This window comes from Mustela erminea, chromosome 13 (assembly GCF_009829155.1).
Source record: "Mustela erminea isolate mMusErm1 chromosome 13, mMusErm1.Pri, whole genome shotgun sequence".
NCBI lineage: Eukaryota > Metazoa > Chordata > Mammalia > Carnivora > Mustelidae > Mustela > Mustela erminea.
In genome coordinates, this window is record NC_045626.1 from 60,241,728 (window position 1) to 60,267,455 (window position 25,728).

Sequence of the window (25,728 nt, forward strand, 5' to 3'; positions counted from 1 at the left end):
TCCTGGAGCCACCCGGCCCTATGGCCCCCCCGTGGGCAGAGCCCCTCACTCACACACTGGACACATGGGAGGTACGTCATTAGCTCAGCCTTGGTGCTGGCGTGCCTGGCAGGGAGTGATTCAGACCTTGTCTCCTAGGCAGGTAAGTGGTGTGGAGCCAAGTGATTTTCAGAAAGCAGACAATGAGAGCCTACAATTTAAGAAAAGGGGAAATGGATATAGGTTCTGTCTGAGAGGAGGGGGCCCCCTCACCGTCATCTGGTCCTGCAGTGAGGGACTTTGCAGGTGCCGACATAGGACTGGACCCACTGAGGGACGTAACTCGTGGAGTGTGTTTTCCCTCCAGTTCGTGGAGTGACCGTGTTCTGTTATCTGGATACGTCGGTGTGGCTGACTGTGAGCCAGAAGGCCTGACCAGACACGACAGACTAAATGTGGTTGTGTTTGGGAATACGGCAAAGCACAGACAAACTGCTCGAGATTGCGTGCTGCCCCTGAGTCAGGCCCAGGAAGGGAGCCCAGGCACGTCCCTCTGTGCCCTCAGGCCAGCTTCCCGCTCCCGTCTCGGAACCGAGTGCTTGGCCTGAGTGCCCTGCCACCCTGCACTGAGGAGGCCACACGGCCACGGTGTTGGCCTTCTTTACGCCCAGTGGGGTTACGCCTGAGAGCACCCTTTCCAAAGTCGTTATTTAAAAGTTGCTTTCTCTGCAGGGATGGTGTTTCTGTCTTCATGATCGTAGCGGTTAGAGAAAGGTTTTTCTGTTCTTAAGTTTTATTTATTTATTTGAGAGAGAGAGAGAGAGAGAGAGAAGAGAGGGTCAAAGGGAGAGGGAGAGAGAAACCCAAGCAGACTCCGCACTGAGTATGGAGCCCGACACGGGGCTCAATCTCATAACCCCGAGATCAGACCTGAGTCGAAAACAAGAGTAGGAAACTTAACCCACTGCGCCACTCAGGCAGCACCCCTAGAGAAGGGTTATTAAAGACGGATGTATTGGGCGAGGCTTTTTTCTTTTCTGTCTTCCAGACATCGGGTGGTCCCAGTTTGGAGTCATTTTGTTTTTATTCATGACTGGATGGTGCTGATTCTCATTAGCCTCCCGCCTCTCCCTGGCTCTTTAGTGCTAACTCTCCCTGCAAAGAGGGAGAACTGAGAATCTGCTCCCTCGTAAATCTGAAACCGAAAGCCTTACAGGAATGAGGATGACATAGTCAGGTGTGGGTTCTGTTGGCCTCTCGTCTCCGTGTCCTCACGTTTCACCCAGCTGCCAGAGAAACCTCATAACTGAACCTCTCAGCAGATGGTCCTTGTTCTGAGTGGGAAGGAGGTTTGCTTCCGAGGGAACCCGGACTCGTCAGTCAGAACCGAGACTCGATTTTCCTGACCGCGGGGCATTCTTTCTACTGCAGACATCTCCAAGGCCTTGGTTCTCACAGAAATCGGCCCCAGACGTGACCCTGCCACCCTGAAATTGTTCCTGAGCAACATGGAGAGGTTACTTCACGCCAAAGCTCACGGGTATCACTTTTCACTTCCTGGAACAACCCAAGGCCAAAGACGAAAGTGCCAAACAAACAGTCATGCTCACAGTTCCCCAGGGAGAGAGGAAAAGATCCCCCGTGAGGGGAGCAGGCCCACCCGTGCCCCACACAGACCCGGGAGAGCCGTGTGATGCTACCTCATGTGGCCAGCTGTTAGGGAACACACAGGGGACCTTTGTTCCTTCCCAAGCGGCTCTTCCAGAAGTCAGGCGACCGATCTTAAGGCCCCCAGGCTGTGAGTCCTTTTGGGCTTAGAGCCCTTCATAAATGACATTACTCTAGCAAATATTTAGGAAAAATAAATCCAAGTCCAAGTGACTCTGCTTTGATCTCCCACTCTCTCCCATGCGGCGATTTAAGTTTAAATGAAATTTCAGTGGCATTAAGACTTGAGTTCTTCAGTCGCAGTAGCCAACAAGGGCTCATCAGCCACCAGTGGCTAGTGACTTCCAGAGTGCGGAGCGTTTCTGTCCTCGCAGAAAGCTCTCTTGGATGTCACTGGTCTGCACCCAGATCTTGCATCTAGAGCTTATTAGAGAATTCCCATGGCTCATTTTTAATGACTGGGAATGCCCAGTGCGGGGGTGACTTTGGATGTCGTCAGCTATCTAAGAGGAATCCAACTTGGACACAGCACCTCTTCCCTCTCCTCCAGGGTCCGAGTGATCGGGAGCTCCACCTTGGCGCTCTGCCACCTGGCCTCGGGGGCCGCAGACGCCTACTACCAGTTTGGCCTGCACTGCTGGGACCTGGCCGCAGCCACAGTCATCATCAGAGAAGCGGGTGGCATTGTGATGGACACTTCGGGTGAGCCCCTCTGACCCTCAGCCCGCTGTCTGTCCCCAGGGAAATGACAGTGGAGACTAGACCCAGTAATGCCACCAGACCCAGTGTCCCCCAGGCTAAAGCAAATGATACCACCAGACCCAGCATCCCTGATATTAGCCCCAGTAACTACCAGACCAGATGCCCACCCCCACCACCAGTTCCTCAGAGTGAGTTGGTGAGAGACCCTATGAGGACGTTGGAAAAGCCATGGGTCAGTGCCTTCTCGGCTTTCCTGCCTTCCTTTTCTACGCCTCGAGGCAGGGAAGGAGACCCCAGGATCACAATACGGCCACATAGTAGCAGCACCCACACTGTACACTCGGGTACATTTGACAGTTTCCTAGCCAACCGTTCTGACCCCACCAGATTCGATGAGATGGGCAGAAGAAGTGCCATGCTCTGCATCCCACAAAGAGGAGGCTAGCACCCTCCACACCCTGTAATTCAGCATGGGGTCAGCGGGGTGTACAGTGTGAGCACCCTGTGAGGTTTTAGGGGAATGGATCCCAAAAGGTGACCTGTTCTTCAACATCAAGGTCCTCGTGTCTCAGGGACTAACCCCCTGGGGGCAGGTCCTATAGCATCTCTGCCCACATAACTTATTAACTCCCCACATAACTTGCTGAACTTCAGGCCGACCCTTTTCTAACATTTAGGAACAGGGGGTCTGAGACTGAGTGGATCTTCTTAGATCCCATTCTCTAGCTTTTTCAGCACGACCTGTTAGCCAGCCTGCATCAGGTCTCTGCTCAGACTTTAGACCTGCCGAATGGGGACTTCCATCACATGGGGTCCCCGGTGCCACCCAGGTAGCAGACCTTTGAGAACTACCTTCTCCTACCGGGTCTAACTGATCCTGTGACCCTTAGTCCCTGTTGCTGGACCCGAGCCTACATTCGGCAGCCTCCACTGCTCTCTTGCTGGGGCAGCAGAGGGGTGCTGAGGTGCTGAGAGCCAGGCTCCGGTCCAGATCTCGTTGTCTGGTCCCGCCTCTGCCTGGCCTGGGACCTTTGTTTTCCTGGGAATGTTCGTGTGCCGAGTCCTCCTTCAGGACCGTCTGCCTTCTGCAGTAACTCAGGTGCCCTCTCCTCTCTGTCCTCAGGGGGACCTCTCGACCTCATGTCTTGCAGAGTGGTTGCTGCAGGCACCCGGGAGATGGCGACGCTCATAGCTCAGGCCTTACAGACCATTAACTACGGGCGGGATGATGAGAAGTGAAGGGGCGCAGAGAGGGGCAGAGAAACACGACCCCCGGCCTGGGCCTTCCCGGGAATGCTGGGGCTGGCGGCGAGCCCCAGGGAAGACGCTGCCACGAGTGGCCTGCATGCGTCAAGTGTCCCTGACAAGCCCCGGAGGGAGGTGTTTGGCTAATGTATGTGGCTTTCTGGTTAAATCCACGCCTTTTACCCGGATTCGGTGTGTAGCTGGTGTCTCTCTCTAATCTCACGTAGCCTTTTTCAGGCTAGTGCAAGTACTTCTATCAGAGCCAAAACCCCAGTCTCGGATATGGTGTATGTGTTAAAAATTCAGTCTCAATTTTTTTCCTCCAGAATGTCAATCTCAGGTAATAAGGCTTTAGAACTGCTGATAAAGCGGACTTGTTCTCAGGCCCTCCCCCACGGTACTTCAGAATGCAATAAATCGAAACAATGGCACTCTGCTTCTCTGTGTCCCTCCATAAGCGTGTCGCCTGTTTCCCCGAACGACCCACAGCCCCCACGGCTGAAGATCCAGGCTCTTTGGGAAAGTCGGCATACAAAAGCCCCAAGTTGGCAGGGTTTACTGTCTGCTGCCTTCAATAAGCACTGCGAAAACTGCTCCAGGAATTACCATGCATGTGTTAATAGATAAAAGTGAGGCATATGAAAAGTTTTAGGTATTTACTTGAGCGAAAATCGGCTCCAGTCGAGCAGTACCAAAGCAAAAGTGGCTGGAAGGCCTCCGGCCACGGGAGCTGGGGAAGAACTTTTATAGAGAAAAGGCAAAGGCAAAGTGAGGAACTTAGCGCCTGGCTGGCTATTTGGATGGCTTGTCCGTAGGTTCACTCTTGTGACCGTGAGAATTTACATGTGGGCTTCCATTGTGGTTTGCTTATGTGGGTGCTGTGACGTTAGAAGCCATCTCAAACTGATGGCCTCCTTTTTAATTAATTTAACAATCTCCCGTACGTGAGAGATTGCCCAAGACTTTTGTACTATGCCAGTCTCAGTCACCATCAGAGTTCAACTGCTCTTGTCCTGTTGTGAAACTCCTGGATTGTGGTGTCGGATCCGTGGAAGAGTGGCTGTCGCTGTTTTTCCCATCGTTCAGCTCGTTTCTGTTTCTCTGAGCACTGTGCGACCGTCACGTGCTGGTGGCTAGAAGCCTGCGAGAGCGTTGAGAGAACATGGCCCACCAGATGGATCGTGATCCTATTAGGTGGAAAATACCAGGACACTGCAGTGTCCTCCTGCCCTGCCCTCCCCCATCCCCCACCCCCACCATGATCCAAACCAGCCAGTATCAAATAAATCAGAGGACAGAGCAGATGAGGGATCAACCTGCGTCCAAGGAGCTTGTTTGTTAATTTCTTGTGTTGGCATTTCTACAGAACCAGAGGTCTTGATCTAGGAACAGCCGGAGGTATTTGCCCTGGCACAGACTCCCCCTCGTTCAGCCAACAAGTAACCTGAAGCAGTTCTGTTATCTCAGACCACTGCCACAACAGAGCCTGGGGACTTGGGTTGTGCAGCTGTGGCCTTTAGACTCAGCAGGGGTAGTCAGGGTTAAGGGCCAGTGTCTAAACATATGTTCCTTTGTAACAACCCCAAGCCAGGGAAGGAGGGACCTTCCACATGACGTGCATGCAGAGGGGTCAACTTCTTTCTGGTAAATTCAGGGGACTGGAACGCTGTTGCGTTCCCAAGGTGTTGTGAAGGGACAGTGGAACAGTAACTACAGCAAGGGCATGTTGTCCTTCACCCTCCAGCTGTCAGGACAAGTTGCCCAAGCGTAGAGGTCACTGCCCAACCCCCTGCCTGTGAAGGTGTAGCCAAGAGGTACATATGGGGTGCCCTCGGGTGTTAGCATCATAGACCATGGCCAGTCATGGAGGTGTTGGCAGCCTTCATCCAAGCCTACATCCAAGTGTACTGTCCACGTTGAAAGGCTGCCCAAACGTATGGGCCCGCCAGCAAGCCTACAAATGGTCTGATGGACACTGGCTGCCCTGCAGCATCTTTGGTCTATGTGTTCAGTGAATCCAGTTTTCCGAGTCCAGGATCGGGTTACATTGAGGAAAGAAACAAGCCTATGTAGACTTAGGGCGTTAACTTTATAAAAATGCACCTGGAGAACAATTTAGGCACGCCATGGCCTTCAGGATTCCCTTCAGGTCCTGATTTTGGCTTAGCCTGATGAATCCAGCAATTAGTGTAGTTTCCTACAATAGCTATTGTTTGTGAAGTCCTAATTATAGTATTATCTTCCCATGCAATAACAGAAAGTGCGATAGCAAATGGGCAAAAGGGATAAAGGTTTCATACTGGAGACGAATATTTGGATCTATGATCCTGGGAGAGCTGTATGCTTCTGCGGGGGGACCTCTGTGCTCAGTTGTAACCTCACACCTCTGGCTGGTGTATAGTTCCGAGAGTCTGGAGGAACCCTTTCAACTACAAGCTGTGGACCCAGGGTTCAAGTTTCTGAAGTTCGGCTGCCATCTGGATAGTGAGGAGAACATAGTAGGATTCTTTCTAATGAGGTTCAAGGGCAGGTTCTTTCTTAGGTCAAAAGACCCACTCTCGGGACGCCTGGGTGGCTCAGTTGGTAGGACGACTGCCTTCGGCTCAGGTCATCATCCCGGAGTCCCGGGATCAAGTCTCGCATCGGGCTCCCAGCTCCACGGGGAGTCTGCTTCTCTCTCTGACCTTCTCCTTGCTCATGTTCTCTCTCACTGACTATCTCAAATAAAAATAAATAAAATCTTTAAAAAAAAAAAAAAAGACCCACTCTCCAGGGTCTAAGCTGTGGGAGTTTCAACCATCTGCAGGAGGATCATGAAAAGCTTCCTTCACCTGGTAGAAAGACACTGTGGCATAATCCATTAAAACTTTACAGTACTGAGTCATACCAATTTATGAGTACGGAGACACACGTGGTCCTATCATCAAAGGCACAGGTCTTCCTATTACTGTTTCATGAGATGTTAATTCATGCTTTCCCGTAAGTGTTGATCTCATTGCCATCAAAACTGAAGGTGGAACGTTTGCCCAGGGCGATCCAGTCGATTCTGGTAATTCAGCTAGCTTTAGTTTTAAGCTACCATGTGTCCATCCGACTTTACCGGATGACTGAAGATGGTAAGGACAGTAGTAACGCCATTGCGCCAGCAGCACCCTATTTGTTTGATTATTTGCCCAGCAAAATGAGCTCCCCATCACTGGAGGTCTCTCTGGGGATACCCCATGAAGAAAATTCTCTTTTCTAAGAGTTTCTTGGCCATGGTTGTGACGTCAGCCCTTGTGTAAGATGTCAGTCCATCCTGAGAAAATACAAACAATGACAAGGACATATTGATAACCCATTGTGGGAGCAATCGAATGAATCCCATGTGTAAGTGTTCAAATGGCCCCATAGGGTTCCATCTAGTGGGCCACCTTAATGGTCTTCCTGGGTTAAGGGTTCGATCAATCAGACATCGGTCACAAACCAATTTTGCGGCCTTGGTACAGTCACCCACTAAAGCTTTTTCATAATTTAGGTCATTTTTTTCTGTGCCATGATGAGTTGCAGAATGTAGCACATCTCGTAATGGTATTTTTAAGGACTCGGGAAGAACCAGGAGGCCATCCGGGCCCACAGTATATCCTCGTCTAATATTAAATTTGCACACTTGGTCTCAACATTTGTCGCTCCAGCTTGGATGCCTGATTTTGTCTTTTATATAGCTTATCATAAATAATTTCGCTAGATCAATCTTAGGAGTTCATTCAAGTTGTATACTGACTGATTTAGCATGGACGTCCAGTAGAGCATTTTCCTGATTACTTGGGTTCTGTTTTCCAATATGAACTTCGTTTTTAATCATCCAATTCAGTCAGACAATAGAATGGCAGCGAGCAGTTCATCTACTCCTGAGTCCAGTTTTCCAGAAGTGAAGAACTCTCTCGGTTTCCATCATGGAGCAAAGTGAGAGACCACCCCAAAGGCATATGTGCTGGTGGTACCTTTGGGTAGCTAACGAGTGAGAGCATGTCACTCTGCTCGTTACAGACTTAAAACAGGGAGGATTCCCCTTTCTGGTAGTTCATACTGAGTTACTGCAGCATTCCTGTGTGTAGCTTCCCTTCTACATCCTTAGCATCGGACCTATTGACGAAGAGTATCAAATCTGGGTTTTCTAATGACTGGTCCTGTAAGTCGTGTGAAGGGTCAGGAACCGTGACCGCACATCTGCACATTTACCAGATCGGTACCATCCTCAGTCCGGGACAGGAGGGTTGAGTGAAAATTGCAACCTGCCCTTAACTTTTTCCCTTATGTTCCTGATTCACCATCAATGCCAGAAAATATTTGGGGAGCCTCCATGGCTTTTGTTGTCTCTGGCCCCTAAAATTCAGAGGTCGGCCTGTATAATAACCCAGGTCACTTTCACCAGACCACACCCGTGGGGACCCCTCCACAAGCCGGGCTGACCCCCAGGGTCTCCTCTCTGGACACTTTGCACGGCTAAATCCCCCCACCACCCGCCTCTCCTCTCAGAGGCAAGCTGTAGGCCCCCCACTGAGTGCAAAGAGTAGTGCCCCACTGCACCCCCTCCAACTTCCCCAGCGGATTAGTCCCTTTGGGAGTCAGTTACCCAGATGCCTTACCACCACTTCCCCTTGGGTTATTAGTGGTAAATTTGCTATCGAAAAAGAGTTTCCTTCATGATCTGCATGGGGTGATCAGCCGTGCAGTGACCGTGTCCATACTAAATACACGTGAAGGTAGGGGGTAATAAAAGCAGGCACCAGTCACCTGCCTCTTGGTTCTCCAGGCTTCCTGGAAACCACTGTGCTTTGAGAACAAATGCTGGTTCTCAGACCGCTGTTTTTATCACCTGGGCTCAGTATATGTGGTGTTGGGAAAGGCTGTCTGGTTCCCTGACAGCGATCGTTTCAAAAAATCTTTCTGTATGTATCTGTCTCCTAGTCTGTAGATTATTTACACGTACACACAGATAACCTTTAGCCTTTTTTTTTTTTAAGATTTTTTTGACAGATGGAGATTACAAGTAGGCAGAGAGGCAGGCAGAGAGAGGAGAAAGCAGGCTCCCTGCTGAGCAGAGAGCCCAATGGGCTCGATCCCAATCATGACCTGAGCCGAAGACAGAGGCTTTAATCCACTGAGCCATTCAGGCGCCCCCCTTTAGCCCTTTTTATACTGCTTCAAGGGAACCTACTTATGACATAAAGCTGCTAGTAGAATGAACTGGAAGGGAACCTTCCTCCAAGCCCACACGTATTAGAAGGAAAAAAAGAGAAACTTAAAAGCAATACCAGAATATTATGGTAATTTAATATTATGATAAGGTCATTCTGAACATAAATTAGTGTCTTTTAGGCATACATTTGTGACTTTGAAAACATTGATGTGGGTTATTGAGCATAAATTTTATTTTTTGTTTTTAAGATTTTATTTATTTGACTGAGAGCGGGAACGCAAGCAGGGGGAGTGGTAGAGGGAGAAACAGATTCCCCTCTGAGCAAGTTGCCCCCTGCAGGGCTCCTTTCCAGAACCCTGGGATCATGACCTGAGCTGAAGGCAGATGCTTAACTGACTGAGCCACCCAGGCACTCCTGAGCATAAATTTTAGATGCTTACAATTCAAGGGGAAATGTACAGAAGTGTGAGTAGCACTTCGAACAAGGATCAGAACTGGTTCTATGTTCAACTCCTGGCTCTATACCAACTAGCCATGTGACCTTGGGCAAACCACTGATGGAAACTGAGGCCCCACTTGATACCTCACATTTGTGCATTACAGTTCTCCAAGGCTCTTTCCAGATTCTGCCCCCTCAGCCTGTGACCTAATAAATACCACACCTCACCAAAGTTCCCAGCAGGAATGGAGAAGAGGTGTGTATTATCCAGCTGGGACAGCAAATACATTGTGTTTTTAAGTGGCTCTGGGTTCTTTGTCTATTTCCACAGGTTTACCTTCTTGTGAACACTGTATCTTTTTTTTTTTTTTTTTAGATTTTTTAAAAATTTTTATTTATTTGACAGAGAGAGATCACAAGTAGGCAGAGAGGCAGGCAGAGAGAGTGAGAGGGAAGCAGGCTCTCTGCCAAGCAGAGAGCCCGATGCGGGACTCGATCCCAGAACCCTGAGATCACGACCTGAGCCGAAGGCAGCGGCTTAAACCACTGAGCCACCCAGGCGGCCCTGAACACTGTATCTTAATTACACTTTAGTGTATTAGTGTATAGTTGTGTCTTTGAGGGTATAAAGCCTACTCCATGTCTGACCACCTTCCAGAAAAACCCAGAACTGCTGAGTACCTTGTGCTCATGGGCCCAGGTGCCCTGGTCTCACCCAGAAGCACAGTGATAATAATCTTTGAGGAGGCTGGGTTCTCTTTCCTCTCTGGAAACACCCCAATTTACCATTTTACGACTTCATTGAATGGGACTTTCTAATAAACGGTATGACTTCTTTGAATGAACCTTTTTTTAAAGATTTTATTTATTTATTTATTTGACAGAGAGAGAGAGAGATCATAAATAGGTGGGGGGTGGGGGGGAATAGGCCCCCTACTGAGCAGAGAGCCCAAAGCGGGGCTTGATCCCAGGACCCTGAGATCATGACCTGAGCCAAAGGCAGAGGCTTAACCCACTGAGACACCCAGGCGCCCCGAATGAACGTTTAAAAGATATGCTCACGATTCACCGAACTGTTGGTGATCTTCCTAAGCTTAGATCTGCGAGATTTTATTTCCTCAGGATATTCTCAGTTCTGAGTATAAATGTAGACACACGAGAAATTCCTTGCTTTCTTCAACATGCATTTTAGGGTGTAGCAATTATTAATTACGTGAAGCCTTTTAGTTCTTAAATGTCTAAGGAAAGATTTCTTCAGAGAAATAACTCCCCGCAGGAAAAGCCTTTGAGCGAGCACCCTCCAAGCAACCTACTTGGGTGTCCTGACCCGTGGTTTGCGTCTGCGGTTGGCACTTGCTCAGAGTCTGGAGCTGGCTTTACGAACCCTTTGGTATGAGCATTTTCACGCCTCTTCCAGGGAAGCAGAGAGACCCCCTGGAGAGCAGGGAGGTGCCTGAGACCCTGAAGCCAAAGTCCAGGCTGGAGCACAGAGCACAGACCACCGGGGAACCCGGAAGCCTGGACCAGCCTCCTAGAATTCAAATGAGCTCAAACAAGCAGCCCACTTTTGTGATCTTCACAGTCAACCAGACTGTTCACCGTACCATTGACTTCCTTGCAAAATACCATTCACCTACTCTTTGATGACCTAGCCCGAAATAAAAGGGAAAACACTTTGTCTTAGCACTTCACTAAATGTCACTATCCAAACCAGGAGTCAGAAAACAGACTCTGGTCCCAAGGGCACATTACAGTAGCTGTGTAATCTTGAAGTGCCTTGCCGTCTTCGGTCTTTGGTGGCCTGTGGAATGTGGAACCTGTCCAATCCCTCTCCCAGGGCCACTGAGAAGGTGTCACAGGACAATATGTGAAGGTTTCCAGAGCTGTGAAATGCCAGGTGATATTTCTTTGACAATTAAATATGCGGGGTGGGGGAATCATAGCATCTTTCACAGCCAAATGGAATTGTTCAGGTATTGGAGAAAGCTAGAAATATTTAGGCATATTACACCAAGGTTTACACAGGCTTTGCCTGACTCATTAAGCCATTCACAATCAGTTCCATAATTATTCTTCACTCAGGACTTTAGGCAATCTCAGAAAATACCTCCCTTGCTTTTCTCAGCAGTAACCACATTAAAGTGTGCAACACACTTTAATCATCATGCTTTTTTCCATGGAGGTAAACTATAAATAGAACAGACTACTTTTTTCTTATTGAGAGACAGAGAGAGAGAGAGCGAGCGAGCGAGCTCAGGGGAGGGCCAGAGGGAGACAGAGAATCCCAAGTAGGCTCCATGTTTCAGCAGCCCTGAGTCCAGTGGTGGGCTGGACCCCACGAGCCGGAGATCATGACCTGAGCCAAAATCAAGAGTCAGAGGCTTGACCTACTGAGCCACTCAGGCGCCCTTAGAACAGGCTTTTAAAAGCATAAGCAAAGAACCAAAGCAGTGGCCTAAAAGCCTGATGATTGCCAGAAGCAGCAGGCCTTCTGAACCAACCCTTTGTGTTCCCTGTGATGGTGGGAAGTGCCGAGCTGTGCCCAGGGGCGCCACTCACCAAGTGGGTGACTCTGAGCCACCCCGTGGAGCCTCTCTGGGCTCAACTGGGCTGCTCCCGGGCTCAGGCAGAGTACATGAACCTGTATGCACATGACTGCATCCAACAGATGCACCCCAAGAACAGACAGATTTGCAGGAGCCGAAGCCTTCCCACTCCACAGCTTCGACCTCTCCCTCTGCCCCAGCACCGGTCAGGCTTCCCTTCCTTTACGCCCTTGGAGATCAGAGGTTCCTGTCTGCGACGACAGTACACCCATTCCAAGAATGAAGACCATCTCTGCAATCAAACTGTCAGCTTTCTAGAAAATGTCAGCATGACTCCGCAGGGACGTGCTGTTATCTCGAAGGGCCCAGAGGAAGCTGCGGAGAGAGACCTGGATCACAGCGGTGCAGAACTCCATCCCCTTGAGAAGGAAAAGGAGAGGCTCCAGGTTACCAATGGTGGGGAACCAGAAAGGACCTGGCTGCCGTTCGCACATCTGTGCGCACGTACAGAAGATGATCGAGAGTGTCACACCAGGCTTCCAGTAAAACGTACGGTCTGGTCTGCTCGCTTTCCCATCAGCATCATTATTCAGAAGAATGGTTCTCTTGTTGAAATCGGCCATTTCTTGGGCAAAAAAAAAATACAGCTACAGGGTGTGCCTGAGGCCCAGCCTTGCCTGCTCAGTCTCTCTGGCCCAGAAAGATGAGTTAATTCTTGAAACAACCTTGAACTTGTATCAAAGTCAACTGCTTTGATTGCTTGATTCAGCAAGTCCCAACGGTGAAAGACAAGGGTACCAGAAAGTTTGGGGATGGTATCTATGTTTCTGAAAAGAAACACTTCAAGAGACGGCTGATGAATAAGATTTAAATGGTCCAGATACAGAAACAGCAAGATGTCCAGTGAGTCCTCAGACTTACTTGTGTTATTTCAAAGATGCAATAAAAGTTGTGTATTGAGTTGGGGAAAAAAAGAAATGTAGGTTAGGGTAACCTTGGAGCCCCTGCCCTCCAGTGACCAGCACTGCATAGTCCCACTGGAGAGGGCTGGCAGGAGGGGCTTGCACAGGGCTCCAGGAGAACCCGTGAGCATGGCTCAGGCTTCCTGGAGGCGGAGATGGCTCTGAGTTTGAGGAGGTGAGTTGCTGAGTTGCAGGGGGGGGAGGGGAGTGGGGTGTGGGCTTGGTCAGGGATCAGGAGCGGAACATTCCAGGTGGAGTGGGAGTTCGGACCAAGTGCTGCACGGTGGGGGAGGGGCACAGTGTCATCCAGGACGGGGACAGGAAGGTGATGCTAAAAACACCAGGGCCAACTCACAAGGCCTTTAGCACTAAGCAAAGCAGCCCTTCATGCTGAAAACACTCAAGAGAGTGCTTTTGTCACTAGACCTCTCCAGCGGTCAGTAGGTGAGCTGCCATTCCACGAGGCAACGTTCATGGTTCATGAAGCATGCCACAGGGTTGTCCTCTGTTCTGTCAGATGATTGAATACATTCAGGCATAACCTATTTGGGGCTTTGACAATGTCTCCTGGAGGCCTCTTCAGCCTAACGAGGGAGTCTCCCAGGGGGGATGGGGGAGGCATAGGAATCCCTTGGTCCAGCCTCCCGCTCAGGTGAATGACCTGGTCTCTATGCTACAGATCCCACCAGTCACTGTCCTTAGAGTAGACTGGGGATATACCTGACGGAGTCACCGCCAGAAAAGCAACAGTATCAGTCATTTAGCTCCCCCATCAGCCTTGGGGCAGGAGGAAGCTGTGCAGGGGCAGGAAGGGCGCAGGGTCATTCTGATATGCCGAACTGCTGTGCAGTCCCATATCGCACGCCCGGGTCCAGATGGCCTGACTCAGCATGGGCATGACCTCTGTCCCCTCCCCATCCCCCAGGATGGCCTTGCATCTCACCCCAAGCTCTGTGCACATCTGGCACCTGGACCAGATTCACCGAAATCATATCAGTAAAGGGTTAGGTTAATGAAAAGCCCTTTCCTCCTTGTTTTGGGTTTCAGCCTCCAACGGCTCAGTTTGGGTTTCAGTTCTCCACGTCTCAGGTGGAATGTCAGCAGGGTGCCCCCAAGGCCTCTGCCCTGGACAGGGAGGCAGCTCCGCACCCTTCTCATGCTGCGGGACCCACATGGCACAGAGCGCCAGATCTCCAGCCTCCCTGGCCTGGAAAAGAGTGAGTCTCACTAAGATATTAATGACTTAAGGGACAACTGGGGGGCTCATTCTGTTGAGCATCCGACTCTTGATTTCAGCTTGGGCCATGATCTCAGGGTCCTAAAATCGAGCCCACTCCCCCCCCCAACACTCAATCCACCCCCCAACAAGACTCTGACAGTAGCAGGAAGTCTGCTTAGGATTCTCTCCTTCTCTCTCCCTCTGCCCCTCTCCCCCGCTCTCTCTCTAAATAAATATTTTTTGAAAAATATTAATGACTTAAGTCACACACACAGTAGGTATGCGGTTTTTCTTTTTCGATTTTCAACAACTAAAATGAAGTCAAAGCCCTTAATCACATGTGTTGCTATGAAGATATGCCTCCTTGGTCATGAGGGAGCTTTTTAGAATTACACAGAGGGCTTTTTCTTTTGCCCCTTGTAGCATGCCCCTTCTTCTCAGCATGTCCTTTAGGTCTTTGGGGATTCTGATTCTTCATTTTACTGAAATCATGCCAGCACTAAGGCACCCAGGTTACACCCCAGAGCAGAAAGGTCTGGGGCTAGAGAAAGAGGTATCTGGACAGGGTGTGTCCTTCTTCTTTTTTTAAGATTTTTTTTTTTTTTTTTTTTTTTTTTACATAGAGATCACAAGTAGGCATAGAGGCAGGCAGAGAGAGAGGAGGAAGCAGGCTCCCCGCTGAGCAGAGAGCCTGATGCGGGGCTCCATCCCAGGACCCTGAGATCATGACCTGAGCCGAAGGCAGAGGCTTACCCCACTGAGCCCCCCAGGCGCCCCAGGGTGTGTCCTTCTTAAGAACCAGCGGCAGGTAGGCCCCCGAGCCTGAGAAGAATGTCGCAAGCAGCTTCCTGCGGCCAAAGGGTGTCCCATCTTATGGTCTCATGACAAATTCTGGCGCACCAAAGCTTCGAGGCCGCTGACTACACTTATTCCCCGGGAGCCCCGCCTCCCACCTGAGCTCCCCTCCTCTTCTTCATGGAGCCCAGGCCGCGGGGGTCATAGGAGGCGCAGTCTCGCCAGAACAAGCCACTGGGCAGTGACTTCTGAGGACCGAAACTTCTGCACCAAATTCCCCAGAGAGGAGCTTAGCTTCTGGGGAAACTGGCCCGGCACCCCCCTGCCCCTCCCCGGGAGTGATTCTCTGTGCCCCTAGACCTGGGGCCGGGGAGCTCCGCCGCGCGGCGCTGGGCGGAGGCCGCCCCCTGCTGTCGGCGGTGGCGAACTGCGTGGCGCCCGAGGCTACAGGTGCTCGCAGGCGTGGGCGCCCTGCAAAAACCATTTAGGCTCTGAGCTGACCCTGAGACTTAGGGGGTGATTTGAGCTGTCTGTCCCTGGACGGCAGGCGGAACTTACCTGCTGTGCTCTTCCGTACCCATGACTGTGTGGACACGGGATGTAGGAATCGTGACGGAGTAAATGCCATTATTCTATGTAATATGTATGCCACAGTGTGTGGGTAACCAAAAATTGTCAGCATAGGTCATGGCCAAAGTAAAGATACGATGTAAAATCTGAGTGCAATAAGAGAACAAGATGGAACTGAACAAGTTCATCCAGAGTTTAATCAAGTGTTCGACAGGAGGTGGTTTTTGTTTTTCCTGGCTACAGTAGTAACTTGGCAAGAGGCATTTAATGACTTTAAGTGAAATTTAAGATGGAATGGGAGGGCCGCCTGGCTGGCTCAGTCGTTAAGGGTCTGCCTTCGGCTGGGGTCATGATCCCAGGCTCCTGGGATCAAGCCCCGCATCAGGCTCCCTGCTCAAGGGAAGCCTGCTTCTCCCTCTCCCACTCCCCCCTGCTTGTGTTCCCTCTCTCACTGTATCTCTTTCTGTCAAACAAATAAATAAACTCTTTAAAAAATAATAATAAAAAAAGATGGAATGGGAACCCTGCTTCTGGACACTGACATGCAGAGTTTTGCAAGCTGAAGAGTCTCCCCGCCATCCCCACTGACCAGGGCTTGCTGACCCGGGCTGGAGGCTGTGTCCCAGCACTGGGGATGCTCGGGAGGGGTCCTTGGCCAAACCGCCCACGGCTGCCGCTGACCCCCGGACCCTAGGGTCGAGCATGGCACTGCGGCCAGTGAAACTGTGTGGAAATCTACAACACTATCAGTCAGGTCTTCAGAGTAGAGTGGTGCCCCCTGATAGACACGGCCTTCCTTTGTTAACACTTACTTCGCCATCCAGAAAAGCGCACTGTTAATTTGTGGTCAAACCCGTGTTATCAACAGTCGGGTCCTTCTTCCGGGACCTGCCAAATGAAGATAATGGTGTCAAACTGCAGCCATCTTCCCAGCCCATGGCAGTGAAATTCCAGCTTCTTCCTTGATGGAAAATTTGCTAATGTATGGTTTTAAACTTGTCATTAACAAAAATGCCTCAAGAGGTACGGTGCCCCAAGAAGGAAAAAACTGAATATGGAGCAGGCTACTGAGATGGAAAATGTGAAATCTTTGGTTCACAGTCTGTTTCCAGCTTTGCATTTAGAAGACTTTCAGAAAAAGAGAGAGCTCCATTCATTAGAGAAAATCCACCACCTGGTGGGACAGCCCCAGCCTCTCCAACAGATAAAAGCAGGAATCAAAGCTCACTCAGAAGCCAAAACCAGCCACCGTGGGGGGGGGAGGGGGACGACGACATGCAGTGGTCTGGCTCCCCCCACTGGGTGTGCTCCTGGGATGTGATGGCACCAGTGTCAAACCTCAGCACATTTGCAAACTCCATGGTCTTTTCTGCAGACTTTGTCATCACTCAACAGGATCATAGGTATCAGCTGTTAAGGGTCCACGGTTTCTTCACTTCCTGCATAAGAAATCAAAGCACTGGCATTCAAGATACTGCAGTACAAGTTAGAAGATCCTGCCAAGGGTACAGAATCCCTCGAACAGTTGGGCCCCTCTCTCCGTTTATAAATGCAAGGAAAGGAACTCAAGGAAAAGAGTTCATCTTACATTTTCAAATATCATTGAATTTTTTCAGTATGTGCTGATTCTGCAACTTAGAAACTGGAGCGTTTTGAGTCCCACAGTACCTTTGCATTTGAGTGTTTCAATCCCTTTCGTTAATTTAAAAAAAAAAAAAAGCTTGGGGGAAAAAAAAAGGTGTTGCCAATTAAGTATTTCAAGGATAGGGACCATGGCTTTTTTTTTTTTTTAAACATCTTCCCAGAATAGGAAAAATCTTAATTCAACAGCATGCTGATAATCATTTATTGAACATATCCCAGCAACGCTACTTACTTGCTGTGAAAGACCTTAGACTTTTAGTATTCTCTGTGCCTCAGTTTCATCATCTGTAAAATAGGTAATAACATCATCTACTTATATGGCGAGGAGTAAATGATCCAGTTGCTCTCAGCACCATTGTTGGCCAGACAAAAGGACTCATAGGAAATGCTTGTTCTTGTTTTTTTTTTTTTTTAAAGATTTTATTTATTTATTTGACAGAGAGAGATCACAAGTAGGCAGAGAGGCAGGCAGAGAGAGAGAGAAAGAGGAGGAAGCAGGCTCCCTGCTGAGCAGAGAGCCTGATGGGGACTCGATCCCAGGACCCTGAGATCATGACCTGAGCTGAAGGCAGCGGCTTAACCCACTGAGCCACCCAGGTGCCCCTTGTTCTTGTTTTTACATCTACCCAATTAAGTTCTGAGCTAAGTGCTGGAGTTACTCATAATAAGACATGATTCCCATCCTCAAAAAGTACTTGAAGTAAAGATGTATACAAACAGGAAGGTAAGATTATCAAGGATCAATGCTGTAAAAACACAAGAACAGGGTACTGGGGGACAATGGACAGGAGAAATGTGTCAGAGGGGAAGGACACCAAAAGGCCTGATGGGAGGGGTAACATCTGAGCTAAGTCTTGAAGGATGAGTTAGGATTTGGAATGGACGAAGGGAAGCAGTCTGAGCAGAAGAAATCACATGAACAAAGATGCTGAGTCAGCATGCCAGTGTGTAGTAAATTCAGCACCAGCCCATGGCTGGTGTGACCAGAGGGTGGGAGAGAGGAGTGAGGGCAGCAAGCAGGGAGGCCAGAGAAATCAGGGGCACCTCTGCCTCTGCCTTCAGCTCAGGTCATGATCTCAAGGTCCTGGGATCGAGCCCCGCATCGGGCTCTCTGCTCGGTGGGGAGCCTGCTTCCCCCTCTCTGCCTGCCTCTCTGCCTACTTGTGATCTCTGTCTGTCAAATAAATAAATAAATAATTTTTTAAAAAGTTTTAAAAGAAATTATCATAATCAGTAGCGAGCATCAGTGAAGGCTTACTTACCCAATGCCAGGCACCGTGAACTGTAAGAAAGTCATGGAGCCCTAGGAGCCATGCTGAAGACCATGTCTTGCAATGAGACACCATCAAAGCTACCTGAGCAGATTCCCTATTTGCCAAAGGACTGGAGCACACAGCAGGCTCTCGGTAAACATCTGTCAGATTAAATTCCACAAGATGGCAGTAGAGTTTAAATGGTGGCAAGACCCATACAAGTATGAAAGTTACAAAACAAACTCTTAGTAATGGCGTAGTTCAAATGTACTTGATACCTAGAAGGAATGAGTAGGTCCATTCAAGACACACAGCTTGTTTTAGAATCAATGAAAACTACGAAGCCACGCAGGGAAGCAGTTTCTACCAAAGGTCACTGTTCTACAAAGCGTGAACATAAGTATAGATTTATCTAAATGTAGTATCTTATTCCTGAGGCAGCAGTGAGGAGATTAAACCCTGCTCTGCCACAGAATGCAGTCATCCCGGGGCCCTGGCTGGAGGGGAATTGCATTCCCCATTCTGGTGGTAAGGATATGGGGAAATGGTGTTTCCAGTGGAAGCCAAATCCCTCGCTTCCCAGGAAGTGCACCTGAAGCCAGTTTTGCGCTCTCCAGCAGATTTGTAAGGTCTTGTTAGGGGACACAGGAAGCTGTACCTATGTTGGATCTACGTGCAAGGCATGCAAATATGACATAATTGCTACTCCAAATTCTGAAAAGCCCTAAGCGATTGGATACATGGGCCATAATCTTGTCTTGTCCAGAGCATTATCCAAGCTTGCAAACCACCAGATGTGTGTATAAACCTCAGGGCTTCCTCAGGGCTATCACCAATGTGCCTATTGACAGCTATGGCTAGAGAAACTTTATGCAAAGCCTAGAATGAGAGAAGGAGAACTGGTGTGGGGCAAGAGAGATGACAGCAGGTGGGCGAAAAACCGGTCCGTTGGCCACCCACTCTCTAGGTCCGGCAGTGCCTGGGAGAGTGGGGTGTCTACTGCCATCTAGTGGCTGGCAATAGAGACACACCTCATACTTCCTGCAGGCTTTCTGGAGCACCCCAGGTGGGGGTGGAGGCACAAACCAGGAGCCAAATGGGGCCAGGAGTTGTTGTGTAAGAAAGAGCCACTACTGCTATGGTCCAGAGGATCTTGTCCCTGGGCACATACAAGAGATGACCTTTGCTGTCTTTTGGCTTGGAATAACTTCCAACTGTGTTTCTACATTGCCTCCAAAGACACATTTTAGGCTTTGAGAAAAGCATGAGCTTTTGCTCACCCAGGATCACTGTAGGGATTTAGTGCTTAGTATGGGTGTCCTACCCTGTTACTGTACTGGCCTCTGATGAATTTCTGATTAGCAGCAAGATCAATGAAGAAAAGGTAGTAAAAGGTGACAGGAAGATAGCCTGGGTGGCTCAGTGGGTTAACTGTCTGCCTTTGTCTCAGGTCATGATCCCAGAGCCCTGGGATCAAACCCCACATTGGGCTCCTTGCTCAGCAATGTGCTCTCTATCACATAAAATCTTAGAACAAACAAACAAACCACTAAAGAGATTTCCAGTGTGATACTATTTTGCTCTATTACTAGTTTTTTTTTTAATTGAAGTATGATTTACCAATGGTAGAGCTCACCCTTTGTAATGTGCATCTCTGCAAAACTTGACAATGCATGTAGTTGTGTTACTACCACCACAGCCAAGAGTTTCAACCAGACCATCACACCCCCCACCCCCAGAAAATTCCCCAGTACACCCTTTGTAGTCACTCTCCCCCCAACCCCAGCTCCTGGGGTGGCTGTATTTTTGCCGTTTCCAAAATGTCATATAAATGGGATTACACAGTCGGTAGTCTTTGGAGTCTTGCTTCTTTCCCTTAGCAAAAGGCGTTTCGGACTCAAGCGTGTCGTTGCATATGCAGCAGGAATTCATGCCTTTTTTCCTGCCTGGCAGTCGTCTCTTGTACCGGTATACCAGTCTGTTTACGCATGCCCAGTTGAGGCACATTTGGGTGGTCATTTCCAGTTTGGGATCATCATGAATAAAGCCGCCATCTATATCCACCTTTCTATGTGAACATGAGTTTCTAGTCCCCTGGGTAAGTACCTTGAGATGGGATTGCTGAGTTGTCTGGTTGACGGTTTAACTTAAAAGAAGATGCGGAGCTATTGCCCAGTTTGCGTTCCCAGGAGCCATGCACGAGAGTTCCTGTTGCTCTGGCTCCAAGCGCTCTATCAGCACTGGGTATTGTCGGATTCATTGTGGTTTTATTTTTAAGTGAACTCCACATCACACGCGGGGCTTGAACTCACAACCCCGTGTCAGATTTGTTTTTAAATTTTAAACTTGCCCCATCCTGGGGTGCCTTGGTGGCCCAGTCAGGTGGGAGGCGGGTCTCTTGATTTCTGCTCAGGTCATGATCTCAGGGTCGTTGTGCCCAGCGTGGAGTCTGCTTGGGATTCTCTTTATCCCGCTCCCTCTGCTCCTCCCCACCCCACCCCACCCCACCCCCACTCGCACTCTCTCTCCTTCAAAAATAAATACATAAATACACAAATAAGTTTCACCATCCTAATAGATGGTACCTCATCATAATTCTTTTTTTTATTATTATTATTATTTTTAAGATTTTGTTTATTTATTTATTTGACAGACAGAGATCACAAGTAGGCAGAGAGGCAGGCAGAGAGAGAGGAAGAAGCAGGCTCTCAGAGAGGCAGGCAGAGAGAGAGGAGGAAGCAGGCTCTCTGCTCGGCAGAGAGCCTGATGTGGGGCTCGATCCTAGGACTCTGGGATCATGACCTGAGCCGAAGGCAGAGGCTTTAACCCACTGAGCCACCCAGGCGCCCCTCCTATTAGTGCTCTTTGATGTGTGAAAGTTTTACATTTTCATGAAGTTCAGTGTAGTTGTTTTGTTTTGTAGATGCCCTTAATCAGCTTGAGGAAATTCTTCCCTGTGTTTATTTTGCTAAGAGTTTTTATCATGAACCGTTATTGAATTTTGTCAAATGCTTTCTCTGCATCTACTGAGATAATTGTATGGTTTTTCTTTATTATTATTATTTTTTATTAACATATAATGTATTATTTGCCCCAGGGGTACAGGTCTGTGAATCATCAAGCTTACACATTTCACAGCGATCACCATAGCACATGCCCTCCCCAGTGTCCATAACCCAACCACCCTCTCCCTACATCCCCAGACCCCCTAGCAACCCTCTGTTTTGTGAGATTAAGAGTCTCTTATGGTTTGTCTCCCTCCCTATGCCAACTTATTTCCTTTTTATCCTTCCCTACCCCCCACAACCCCCTGCCCTGCCTCTCAAATTCCTCATATCAGAGAGATCATATGATAATTATATTTGTCTGATTGACTTATTTCCCTCAGCATAATACCCTCTAGTTCCATCCATGTCATTGCGAATGGCAAGATTTCATTTCTTTTGATGGCTGCATAGTATTCCATTGAGTGTGTGTGTGTGTGTGTGTGTGTGTGTGTGTGTACCACTTCTTCTTTATCCATTCATCTGTCAGTGGACATCTAGGTTCTTTCCATAGTTTGGCTATGGTGCACATTGCTGCTATAAACACTCGGATGCACGTGCCCCTTCAGATCACTGCATTTGTATCTTTGGGATAAATGCCCAGTAGGGCGATTGCTGGGTCGTAGGGTAGCTCTATTTTCAATTTTTTGAGGAACCTCCCTACTGTTTTCCAGCACCAGCTTGCATTCCCACCAACAGTGTAGGAGGGTTCCCCTTTCTCAGTATCCTTGCCAACATCTGTTGTTTCCTGACTTGAGCCAAAGGCAACCGCTCAACAGACTGAGCCACCCAGGCACCCCTGGAGCTAAATTTTGAAAAATAACGCTGATTAGGGTGCCTGGGAGGCTTAGTCATTTAAGCATCCAACTCTTGATGTCAGCTCAGGTCATGATCTTGGGCTTGTGAGATGGAGCCCCGTGTGGGGTTTGGCACTGGGCATGGAGTTTGCTTAAGGTTCTTCCTCTGCCCCTCCCCCACTGTCGTGCACTCTCCCTCAATTAAAACAAAACAAAACAAAACACAAAAACCTCTGATCCATTAATATTTTGAATTGGTAATACATGTACATGTTCATTAATATTCATGTTCATAATACATGTACGTGTTCATTAATATTAATATTTTGAATTGGTAATACATGTACGAAGTTCACAAAATACAAAGATTATAGAATACAAATTACATTTCCTCTTCATCTCTCTCTTATCCCCCAGTGCCATCCACTAAGTCAAATGTTATTAGTAGTTTTCTGAGCAACTTAAAAAGACAGGCTTCTGGGCGCCTGGGTGGCTCAGGTCAGGATCCCAGGGGCCTGAGAGTCAGTTTGGTATTTTGTTTGTTTCTTTTGCACGAACGCTTCCCCCCTTTCTGAGTGCGCGGCCCTTAAATCCAGACACCTCACTTAATGAATGTGCGGACTGATTCGTGAAGTGAAAGAGCCTGAAACACAGGCTTTATTGATTGCTCTGCTAAAATCCCCTCGAAGTGTCCAAACCGCGCTGTTTTCGCACAAGGCCCTGCTGTTCCGGTGGGGGGTTGCAGTCCGGACCTGGCCCACCTCTCTGAAAGAGGAAGAGTCTGTCCTGACAACAGGACCCATCCCATCAACGCGCTGAAGCCTCGAGTCCTCGCCCTGGCCGGCAGGGGGCACCCCGAGTCCTGGGGGGCTTGGACGCGCACCAGCGGAGGTGGGAGCTTGCCTGTCTCTAGACCTCGAGGTCTGGGCTCCACCCACCCGGTGAGACTCTGAACTATGCAGGGGTTAGGCCAGAGTGGGTTTCCTCAACCAGACAAGGTCAGAGAGGATCTTTCCTGCAGAGAGGAAGTGGAGGCTGGCCGCTGCGGAGGGGGAGCCCCCCAGCCCGCCCCCCAAACAGGGACTAAAGCTCAGGCAGGCTGCAGGGAAGGAACCAGAGGGACAACTGAGGGTGTGTGGGCGTGGTCTGAGCCCTGTGATGTGGCAGCCTTGGCTGGAGCCCCCCTGGGGTAACCCGTTGGTGGGAGATGCAGGGAGTTTAGGGGCCGATGGAGAAGATAAAACACACATGAATAATACCAGGGTTTACCCGAATCGATTCCCTGAAGAGGAATGAACAGATCAAGGGTAAAGATCATTTTTCATGTTCATATACATACTCTTGAATTACTTTCCAAAGAAGTGGAACAGTTTATACACCAACCAGCAGAAGAGGATAAATTCCCATTTTACTGCTCTCTCATCAGTGTTGGTTTTTATTTTATTTTATTTTATTTTTTAAAGATTTTACTTATTTATTTGACAGATAGATCACAAGTAGGCAGAGAGGCAGGCAGAGAGAGGAGGAAGCAGGCTCCCCGCTGAGCAGAGAGCCAGATTCGGGGCTCGATTCCAGGACCCTGGGATCATGACCTGAGCGGGAGGCAGAGGCTTCAACCCACTGAGCCACCCAGGCACCCCAACCAGTGTTGGTTTTAAAAAAAATCTTTACTAAAGGATAGGAGACAGAAGATGGCATCTGTTTATTTTTTAAATTTATATCCTCATGGGGTGCCTGGGTGGCTCAGTCTATTGGGTGTCTGCCTTAGGCTCAGGTCATGATCCCAGGATCCTGGAATCAAGTCCCACATCTGGCTCAGCTCAGCTCCCTGCTCAGCAGGGGCCTGCTTCTCCTTCTCCCACTCCCACTCCCCCTGCTTATGTTCCCTCTCTGTCTCTCTCTGTCAAATAAATAAATAAAATCTTTTTTTTAAAATTATATTCCTTTGATCATTTAGTGAGTTTTGACATTTCCTTAAGCCTATTTCTCACGTCACTATTTTTTCATTTTTGAAAACCAGTTTTGCATGCTTTAAAAAGGTAAGTTTTTGAATAAGTTATGAAGAAAAGCGTAAGTGCCAGCTATTAAATTATTACTGTAATGAAAACAGTTTAATAGACGTGGGAAGGGGGCACCGGGGTGGCTCAGTTGGTTGAGCTGCTGCCTTCGACTCAGGTCATGATTCCAGGGTCTTGGGATCGAGTCCCACATCAGGCTCCCTGCTCGGAGGAGGGGGAGGAGGGGGAGGGGGGAGGGGGGAGGAGGAGAAGAGGGGAGTGGGGAGGAAGAGAGGGGGGGAGGGGGAGGAGGGGGAGGGGGAGGGGGGAGGAGGGGGAGGAGGGGGAGGAGGAGGAGGAGGAGGAGGAGTCGGAGGTTCGCCTGTCAGCTTAAGCACCAATGCAGCAACAACAGGGAAAGGACCCTCGGCCTCCTGCTTACATGTTGGAAATAAGAAAGTAGTATCTACTTGCATTTTAAAACATGCATATGCATATATTGTATATAAAACATGCATATGCCCTGGGGCACCTGGCTGGCTCAGTTGGTAGAACATGTGAGTCTTGATTTCAGGCTCGTGAGTTCAAGCCCTGCGTTGGGCTCTGTGCGGGGTGAGGAGCCCACTTAAAAAAAAAAAAAAAAAAATGCACAGCCTAAGAGCCAACGGTTCCATTTCTTGGTGTTATACCCCAGAGAAACACCCATGCACACAGGATGCATTTATGACAATGTTTAGCACAGCACTGTTTCTACTCATGAACCATTAAAAACAGCTCAAAATGGAGCAAGAGGGGAGATGTTGTGAATAACAGGTTATATCCGTGCTGTGAATCAGGGAGCAGAAATTCAAAAGTCAGAGGTGGGCAATGTGTACTAAGACAAGAAGAACTACATACCGGTGAATGAAAAAGGCAAGTTGCATACAACACCAGTTACAGAAACCAATACCCAAAGTAACACTCAGATGTATATGATCACCTAGAAAAAGGCACAAAAGGATTCACATGGGATGGAGAACTGGGCAGGAATGAGGCCAGAATTGGTGACCAGCTGAGGTGTTCCAATATCTGTCAGGTTTTCATAAAACTGCCTCATGATGACAAGGTATTTGTGTGAAAAGTCCGGTCCTGTTTTCTATAGACATGTTGTGGTTGATGTTGGCACAACTCATTGTGAAAAGCAGAGTTCTGCTTTGCCCTTCTGCCCAGTTGGGAAAGGCGAGGACCGTTCACCCTGGAATTAGCCCCAAAACACGGGCTTCTTTGGGCACTTTCTTTGGAGAGAAAAATTCAAATTGAAGTCAGCGGAAAAGAACATCACCTTTGTTCTTATATTTGGAAGGAAAAAAACCATCCCCAGTAATGAGAACAGCCAACATGAGTGTCGGGCAGGGACAGGGAGAGGATGACCCTGAGTTGTTCCCAGCCAGGCACAGCCTGGTCATCGAGGGCCAGCGTTGGGCCACAGGGATGGGCCCGTTCTCCCAGGCGAGACTCGCAGACTGGAGCCTATGGAACCCCACAAAGAGGGTTGATCCTAGAAGACTTTCTGGAGAAAAGGTCTAGAGCTTTCCTCAGCTATTTAAGGGAGCTTGAACCCCAAAAGTTTGAGAATCATTGCATTGGGGTGACACGGTGGCATAGACAGGCAATAACTCAACACTGAGGTTTCCATGCAGGCTACAG

At 48.9% G+C, this 25,728-nt stretch overlaps 1 protein-coding gene and 1 pseudogene across 1 annotated transcript in view; both read left to right on the forward strand.

Moving 5' to 3' along the window:
• The window catches only part of IMPA2 (inositol monophosphatase 2), a 42,551-nt gene extending 38,521 nt beyond the window's left edge, over window positions 1–4,030 (forward strand). Inside the window, exons 6-8 of the mRNA XM_032310386.1 lie at window positions 1,411–1,519; window positions 2,198–2,349; window positions 3,473–4,030. Of these exons, the coding sequence (XP_032166277.1) occupies window positions 1,411–1,519; window positions 2,198–2,349; window positions 3,473–3,588 (377 nt within the window). The 3' untranslated portion in view covers window positions 3,589–4,030. The remainder of the gene's footprint in view (window positions 1–1,410; window positions 1,520–2,197; window positions 2,350–3,472) is intronic.
• Window positions 4,031–16,009: 11,979 nt separating this feature from the next.
• Window positions 16,010–16,856, forward strand: LOC116571504 (annotated as a pseudogene).
• The last annotated feature ends 8,872 nt before the right edge of the window (window positions 16,857–25,728 follow it).